A 9,274-nucleotide genomic window follows, 5' to 3' on the forward strand; every position below is an offset into this window, starting at 1 on the left:
CTTGCGCTTTTGGCCTTGTTAAGATTTCCTCTTATATCGGGTAGGCAAAACTGATCATTATTGGAGTAAAACAGTCGTGTCTCAGTCTTGCATCGATTGTGTTGCAAAGGTTCGTTCAGATGGTGCTAACCCAAACCGCGCGTCATTAATCTTGGCGAATTGTCTCCACTGCAGTGATGACTTCGACAGCCAGAGTTTCAGCTGTATATTCGCCATTTCTGGTGAACTACTCAGTAGCCGAGTACTGTGCCCATGTTAGTTTACTTCTCGATCGGCACTCAAGCATGCACGCCGGCACGCACTGACTACCGTGGCGCACCGGCAGCAAAAGCACGCGCCGGCGCCGGCGGGCGCGCGCACGCACAGTACACACACACACACACACACACACACACACACACACACACACACACACACACACACACACACAGGAAAGAGATTGAGGAAGGAAAATAAATCATCAGCATCAACTCAACATGTTTAGTCAAAATTTTTTCCATGCGACGACGCAGCTTGTACACTATGAAAATCATCTACCTACTTCACAATATTTTAACGCTGACCATCAGACATATTTCACAGCGCTTTCTCCCCCCACCTCCTTCTCTAAAGACTACTGCGTCTATTAACCAATAGGTTTGAGTAAGTAGTCGGACATATACATCATTGCATGCACCAATGAATAAATTCACTAACCTTCATTTTCCTGCTTTCACTTACTAACACTGCATGGCAACTCACAGTGCAGCTTCTCATCCCCATCCACTCATCCCATCTCCACACACACAACTACACAGCACGCACACTAAAGACACACAGTGATACACAACTTCACACCCCTCCACTGTGCTCGACTCTTCTCATAGTTCAGCAGTGTCTGTAATATTCAACATAGGACTTATCTTAACATACATAGTTTATGGTCGAACAGTTCACTAAAAAAATGTGTACCGCTAGTTTGTACAAGTTAAATTCTGACGCATCAACCCAATAAACAGGAACTACAAATCCACTTTGGACATCCTTCAAGGAAATGATGGGAAGTTATCCTTCTCACTAACAAAAAGGAAATACAAACAAAATAAAAAAACACCAAAAAACCGGTTTATTTTTTTTTGGATACTGTTTTGATTAGGTCAATAACGCCGTTTGTTTTTTTTTTTTTTTGTTTTGTTGTGCTATATTTTTCTTTACTTTACGGATTGAAATCAGCGAATGGATTGTAGATTAATTATTTATGATTTCCATTGTGCGTGGAGGGGTGTTTGAATGTAATGTGTATCGGACATGCGCATAAAATGTGGGATGTCAAGGGTCTTACCACAAATACATAGTGGTGACGGTTTCAAAAATCTGCATAACCATGCATTAGTTCTTAGCCTGTGACACACACACACACACACACACACACACACACACACACACACATACACAGTCAGTCAGTCACACACACACACACACACACACACACACACACACACACACACACATACACAGTCAGTCAGTCACACACACACACACACACACACACACACACACACACACACACACACACGGACATACTATACACACGCGCGCGCACCTTATATTTAGCATGATGTCACAGATACTCAAACTGTGTATACTGACAACAAAAACAAAAACAAAAAAAATCTGCGTATCAAGTTTGACAAAAACAACGACAACAAAAACAGAGATAGAGAGAGAAGAATTCGCGCAAAGGAAAAATGAGGACATCCATCAGCCAGTCTTAGACCAAATGTTTCAGTTCAAAACAGTGTTGTGTGCTGTCTCTTGCGAGCCGACGCAGCTTGGATACCGAGCTATGGAAAAGATTGCATCCTCACCGTGTACTTCACAATGCAGCCTCTTAAACGTCTGGACCGGTATCAGTACATGATTTAAAGCAACCAGCGCTGTATACCCCCCCCCCCCCGCCCCCACCCCACACACATACACATTTCAACCTACGAATGGAAATAAGAACTGTGACATGCCGTCCTGGATTGAAAAGGCCAATATGTTGTTTTCGGGTTTTATTAGAAAGAAAAGCCATCGTAAGTGATTCAGTGGAGCAGTGTCATATATATTCATTTCGCAGCCAACACAAAGAATCAAAAAGAACAACGTCCAAACCCATTCAGATTTTTAATTGTTTTTATCTGTGACTAAACTTGCATGGCAATCTCGGTGCACATGGGTGCATGTCTTTCTTCATTCCCCCATCCCTCTCCCCTTATTCTCCATGCACTATCACAACTTGACAAGCCGCAGTCCACTAAGAGAGATACCAGTGATACTATGTCAGAACTTCATCATGCCGGCCCTGCACTGGTGCTGACTCATATCGGTCATGTTCAGCAGTGCCTGTAATTATTCAACATACGATTGTATTTTGCCGTGTATGACGATAACAATTAAGTTATATGTGCACGAGAAGTAGGCCTACTACAGCAAAAAAAAAGTTGTCACCGCTAAGTTGTGTGATGCAAGTTTATTCGATGGGGCAAACAACCTCAGATGAAATATTTTGCACTGTACAATGGCGACAGCGTTCTTGGTGATAGCAGTCCGTTTCCGGACAGGGAAATGATTTTGTGGTACATGGTTATCCAGTGTTCATCATCATAACTACAATAAATCAAAAAAACAAACAAAAAAGAAAACAAACAGTTGTTTTTTTTAACAGTGATTCTTGTTTTTAATTGTTGTTCTCAATGCAGACGCCGGCTTTTGCCTTTATCATTCTTCAATCCTGCATTTCCTTGTATTCAGCTTGCGCGACTTATTTGTTTGTTTTATTGTTTCTTTTAACTTGAATCGTGACTTTGAAAGTCACGGACCGAAATGGGATTGTATGACCTTAATTATCCTGATGATTTCTTCGTGTGTGCGTGTGTGTGTGTGTGTGTGTGTGTGTGTGTGTGTGTGTCTGTCTGTCTGTCTGTCTGTCCGTCCGTCCGTCCGTATGTCTGTCTGTCTGTCTTCTGATGCCTTCCGCTATATTGAATAGTTTCCTCAGTTCGATAATTAGAAACACGTGTTCTTTTTTCTGCATGCAGTGAGGCTGGCGCACGCGGAAAAATGGAAATGAGTAAAACAAACAAACGGACAAACAAAAATGTTCGGAAAGATTTGAGCATTGTTATTTTGTGACAATACAAAATAGTTGGACATATTTTGCTACTTTCCCATTAACTTGATATACGGACATTATCAGTTTTTCTTCTTCTTCGTCTGGTTCACCTTTTCACAGTGTCATTCCAGCCCGTTTTGTGAATGACGTCGTCCTCATAGACATTATCACAATATTAAGTACAATTTTTTTTTTTTTAAATCACACTTTTAACAATAATTCATTTGAACCTGACGAGAGAGGGGCCCGTGACGAGAGAGGGTTTAAAAAACAAACAAACAACAACACACCAAATATAGTTGTCGGTTGCTTTAACAAGGGGTGGACAGCCAGCCTTCTGGTATACACCGTCGAAGGAGGAAAGAGGTCGCGTATATTTACATGCGTAACTGTGTCACACTAACCCAACCGTCCTGATTAAACGCTAGCACGTCTAGGTACATCACCACACTCCTGCCGCTGGACTGAGACGTGTTCAGATCTGTGAGCTACATCGTTTTCTGTTGCGACCTTTCTGTGGGATTGCTGACGACGGATGCAGAAGAGTGCAATCAAGTAACCAGTTAATCTGTTGGGCAGTCAGTAGCTACGAAAAACAAAGATGGCAGTTGAGAACAAGGTATGGGTCTACCTGCTTGCCGTATTATGTCTGACGATAGTGTTGTGTACAGCCCGGACGGCGTCACCGTCTGAATCCTTCGAAGACTTGGTGGACGTGGAGGAATCTGTGGACAGGTCTAAAAGACAAGGTGAGGTGTGATGTGGTTTGAGTGCGCTTGGGGGGGTGGGGGGGTTGGGAGTGTCACAAATGCACACATCCGTGTAGTATGCCCGCGTACACACACACACACACACACACACACACACACGCACGCACGCACGCACGCACGCACCGCTCACGCACTCACGCTCGCACACATGCATGTGCTCATACACGTATACCTAAGTCCCATTGGTTCGTTCAGTTGGTTTAAAGATGTATTGCCCTGCGAAATCAAAGACAGCCGCCCAAGTCTTTTATATTCCTCCCAGAAGCGTCGTTGTTGATACTGAATGATTAGTATAACTCGCGTGTTGTTTTTATGTTACGTGGGGGGTGGCTAGCTGTGGTGTATGCACTGATAATTATGTCCGAGTATCACCCTGTGTTTTAATATTCGTCAATAAAATAAACGTAGAATGTTGTTGTAAAGACGGGCATTATACTTTCAACAGATTAATGAAATATTGTTCAGTTGAAATGAAACTGATTGCCGATGTTGTTTTTTTTCTTTCCAGTTCTGTTGTACACATTTCAGCAGTGTCAGAGCACACACAGTTGTATGTCATTTTTTTATTTGAGTTTGAAATTTTAGACAGTTGTGCCTCCCTAAGCGGTCCAGGAATATCTGAAATCGCGTTGTATTGTGTTTTATCTTTGTATGCGATATTGCTTTGTACTGCATTGCGCCGTTTTATATCACTTTCTCGTCACAATGCACTTTTGAAGATCGACACAGAGCAGCGCTACATAGTTTTTCCCATTATATATATATATATATATATATATATATATATGTGTGTGTGTGTGTGTGTGTGTGTGTGTGTGTGTGTGTGTGTGTGTGTGTGTGTGTGTGTGTCTGTCTGGATCTCTGTGTCTGTGTGTGTGCCTCTGTGTGTGTATGTGTGTCTGTCTGTATGCCTGCGTGTTGTTGTTTTTTTAGTAACAACCGGGTTCTTTCCCACTCACAATCAATCAATCACAGAACCATTATTGCGTGTATCGTGGGGAAAATGTGACCACACAGTCTTATTACCTTTCGTTTTCGTTGTGTCCTCAGCGAGTTGCAAATTGTCGGACGGTCTTGTCTATGAGGACGGGGAAAACTTCACCCGCTATGAAACGGGACCGTGTGTGTTCTACCTATGCAGGGACGGCAACGTTCTGCCTCTGGAGTATGGTAAAGAAGACCGCAATAGTACTGCGAATATGCGTGCTTTTTCTCTGTCTCTATCTATATATATATCTGTCTGTTCTGTCACGCTCTGTCTGTCTGTCTGTCTCTCTCTCTCTCTCTCTCTCTCTAGTCGATGATCTGTGCAGGGAAAGAGGGAAAAAGGGGGTGGTTTTTTTTTTTTTGTTTAGGATGGAGTGATCACATACGAGACATGTTCGCACATACCCAGCTCTGCAATCTTTTTTTTTTCTTTTTTTTTAAAGATCAATGTTCGTTGTAAAAGCCGCACATTTTTGCATAAAATCATTTGACCATCCCATACACGCCCACTTTTTCAGCCTGTTAACGGAATGTCATTTCAGACTGTTCCCAGAATCATTGTTGTATGTTTCACGCTGTTCCCACGATCAGCGTTGCTATTTTTCAGGCTGATACCAGAACCACCGCTGCATATTTCAGAGTGCACTCTCTCTGTATGACTGTCTTCACGTCTGCACCCTATCCCGCTCTCTTCCATAAGCTCCAGATCCACTCTGTTTCTGCGTTCCCATGCTGGTAGTGGATTTTATCGTTATTGTATTTCAGAGTGTTACATTCATAGCTGTACATTTCAGGCTGTTACCGGAATCATTGTACGTTTCAGGCTTTACCAGAACCATCGTAGAATGTTTCTGGCTGTTTCCGGAATCATCGTTTTATAGTTCCGGCTGGTGATAGAATCATTGTAGTGTGGTCCACCTTTCATGTTATGATCGGAATCATCGTTCTATGTTTCAAGTTATAACCAGAATGAATGTTGAACATTTCAGGCTGGTTCAGGAATTCATTGCTGCACATTTCAAAGCGTAACTGGAAGCAATGTTGTACATTTAAGAGTGTTACCGGAATCAGTGTTGTCCATTTCAGGGTGTAACCGGAATTATTATTGTGCATTTCAGGTTATGTTTCCAGAATTATATTGTTGTACATTTCAAGCTGTTCCTGGAATGACCATTGTTGTACATTTCAGGCTGTTACCACAATAACTGTTGTACATTTCAAGTTGTAACCGGAATCATTTTTGTAATTTCAATCTGTCCCTAGAATCATTGCTTTTTATTTAAAGCTGTTCCCGGAATCATTGTTGTACATTTCAGGCTGTTACCGGAATCATAAGTGCTATCCTCTAAACGACGTGTTCAAACTGGGCTGTATCGAGAGGACCTGCCAGCTGTACAACGGACACTTTGAGTACGTCCTCAGTAAAGAAGGTAAGGTCTGGTCTCTGTCACCCCCACACCCCCAAGGGAACTTGAGAACACTGAGTCTTACATCAGAAAGGATTGTGGTACTGATTTACATATTTACATAGAAGGGAGAGAGAAGAGAAGATTTTTGGTGTTTTTCTAAGAGTGATAGTAGACAGAAAAGGGAGGGGTGGGGTGGGGGATGTGAACTGGATAATGGGAAAAGTTGCCTGAGTGTGTTGTGTGTGTTCCGCTGTGTGTGTGCGCGCGCTTGCTTGCGTGCGTACACGCTTGCATTTGTGAGTTATGTTAGACAGGTAAGTATGGCAGTACCTCGTGTTTAAGTGTGAATTAGCAACGAGAGAAAAGATTACAATTCATTGTCTCGAGAAAGAGGAGAGGGTGGCGAATGGGGAGACGCTCACTCAGTCTGGCTCCTCAACAAAGCCATTATTGTCGTCAGGCGGGGGCTTAGTAGGTGGTTTCTAAGTACGTTAAATCAGAACAGGCACTACCGAACGCCACCGAAGTGACTCAGCAGCAGTGCAGGGTCTCCTTTGGTGTGTGGCCTCCTGGCGACCTAACATCGATGGTTCCCTGTGGACTGCGGGCGCTGGGACTGCGACAGACGAACCCGGGTGTGGCTGCGCATGGGGAACTCGGAATGAGCCGTTTTGGAGAAATGCCACTGAAACAGTGCAGATGATGGGGCAGCAGAAAAAAAACAACAACACAAAAAAACGAAAGAAAGAAAGGAAGAAAAAGAAAAGAAAAATAGAAAGGAAAAGGAAAGGGAGGTAAGAGAAGAAGGCATGAAGAGAGGGCGAAACAAAGACAATGGAAGCAGACATCGGGAAACTGACCAACCGTGTCATGCATGTCATGTGCCTCATGGCACACGCCATTATTTTGGAAGAAAACGCAGGAATGATTCTCCCGTTACTTTTCCTTTAACTTTTATGTGTCAGTATTGTTGCTACTGTTTTCCAGGGATGTTTTTGTGTTGCTATGTCAATGTCGTTGTCATCGTGACGTCCTCCGTATTATTACATTACTTTTGGTTGGTTGTTTCTTTTTCTTTCATTCTGATCATTTTTTAGGGATGGGGGAGGGATGAATGAAGTGTGGCAATAGTGGTAATGGAGGACATTGTATAGCCTAGTCCTTGTAATGCAGGTGAATGAAAATGCTAGCTGCTGCTGCTGCTGCTACAACTACTTCTACTACTACTCTTGTAGCTTTCGCCTGTTCTTTTCTTGATGATTAAATGTCGTGTCGTGATGGTCATCCACGGACAGTCTCTGTTCTTATTACACATGTTGTTGCTGCTCACTACTTACCGTGTCCCTTCGTGGTGCAGGCTGCATGGGGCGCGACTTGAGGACGTGTGTGGCGGTGGGGGCCACCTACTCAGAGGGCTGCTTCAAGTACAGGTGTGACAAACGCGAGCTGTCTCACGTTAGTCTCTCCTACAACCTGGAGCAGTACGAGTACGGTGAGTGTTTCAGTGACTCTTTTAGTCGATCTATCCCCGTTGGTTTTTTGGTTTTTTTTGTTTTTTGTGGTATGTGTGTGTGTGTTGTGTGTGTGTGTGTGTGTGTGTGTGTGTGTGTGTGTGTGTGTGTGTGTGTGTGTGTGTGTGTGTGTGTGTGTGTGTGTGTTTCAATCATTACACGAGAAAATCGGTGTAACAGCTACCGTTTTAGGCGGGTTCAAAAAAATGTGAGACAACAGATAGATGGATCACTGATGTGCCGGAGATCTGTTAATTGCATAGACATACTAAAGGATGGAGGTAAACCTGTGACAGCAGACAAATTTTTAATGGGGCAGTAACATACATAAATTGGATCTATACACACACACACACACACACACACACACACACACACACACACACACACACACACACACACACACACACACACACACACACACACACACACACACACACACATTGATACCATCCTTATCGCCATCGTTGATCTGATGTTGGACAGGGTGTGAACTGAACGGACAGTGTGTGCCAGAGAACTACACTTACGTCCAGGGCTGCCGAACCACGCAGTGCCAGAAACGGTTCATGAATGTCGGCTTCTACATTGTTTCCGATGGTCAGTATACTGCATGTGATAAAAAAAATTTAAAATAATAACTCTGCAAATACAAATAGTGTACTGATTTTTGTTTTTGTTTTGTTTTCGCTTTTTGACACTTCTAGCCCCTACCCTTATCACCTCCCTCTCCAGATACTGTATTGTATTGTGGCCCTTGGCTGATGCCCAATAAAACATTGTCGCCCCCGCCCCCACGCCCCTATCTTCCCCCGTCTCTTTGTGTGTGTGTGTGTGTGTGTGTGTGTGTGTGTGTGTGTGTGTGTGTGTGTGTGTGTGTGTGTGTGTGTGTGTTTGCCATATTTCGTGAACGTTTCTATGCAAATGAATGGATTCCAGCAAACGTACTGACGTGATGACTGCGTGCAGGCTGTGAGATCAACGGGCAGTGTGTGGACGTTGGGCATACATTGGTGGACAGCTGCCGCACCTTCAACTGCACGGTCAAGGACTTCAACGGCCTCAAACTGCTCAACATCGACCCCATCAAAATACGTGAGCGCGCGCATTACATTCACCTCCACTCCTATTCTGGCTAGGACCGAGTTGTTGTTGATCCGCTGTTGATCCGTTGATCCGTTCAGTGCCTTGGTCTTGTGAAGGTTTCGTTGTTCAGTGGGGCGGGGATCCAACCACTGTGTGTGTGTGTGTGTGTGTCTGTGTGTGTGTGTGTGTGTGCGTGTGTGCGTGTGTGTGTGTGTGTGTGTGTGTGTGTGTGTGTGTAGGCCCTGTTTATATCTATATCAATACCCGTTGATGTATCATAATAATATGCGGGGGGAAAAGTGGATCTTACTGATGTGGCTGTCTTCTATAAAAATGAAAAAGTTTTATTACATCCTGCATTAGTGGCGGATGATA

The 9,274-nt window shown here is 43.6% G+C and overlaps 1 protein-coding gene across 2 annotated transcripts in view; it reads left to right on the forward strand.

Annotated features, from left to right (window-relative positions):
• Nucleotides 1–3,661: 3,661 nt before the first annotated feature.
• Nucleotides 3,662–9,274, forward strand: part of LOC143292035 (uncharacterized) — a 30,025-nt gene continuing 24,412 nt past the window's right edge. The window contains exons 1-6 of one of the 2 annotated variants that reach the window (XM_076602206.1): nt 3,662–3,885; nt 4,957–5,076; nt 6,210–6,323; nt 7,660–7,794; nt 8,300–8,413; nt 8,783–8,908. In XM_076602206.1, coding sequence (XP_076458321.1) covers nt 3,738–3,885; nt 4,957–5,076; nt 6,210–6,323; nt 7,660–7,794; nt 8,300–8,413; nt 8,783–8,908 — 757 coding nt within the window. In that variant the 5' untranslated portion in view covers nt 3,662–3,737. The remainder of the gene's footprint in view (nt 3,886–4,956; nt 5,077–6,209; nt 6,324–7,659; nt 7,795–8,299; nt 8,414–8,782; nt 8,909–9,274) is intronic. The other variant, XM_076602205.1, reaches the window with a different exon arrangement.

Source organism: Babylonia areolata, chromosome 18 (assembly GCF_041734735.1).
Source record: "Babylonia areolata isolate BAREFJ2019XMU chromosome 18, ASM4173473v1, whole genome shotgun sequence".
In the NCBI taxonomy this organism is placed as follows: domain Eukaryota; kingdom Metazoa; phylum Mollusca; class Gastropoda; order Neogastropoda; family Buccinidae; genus Babylonia; species Babylonia areolata.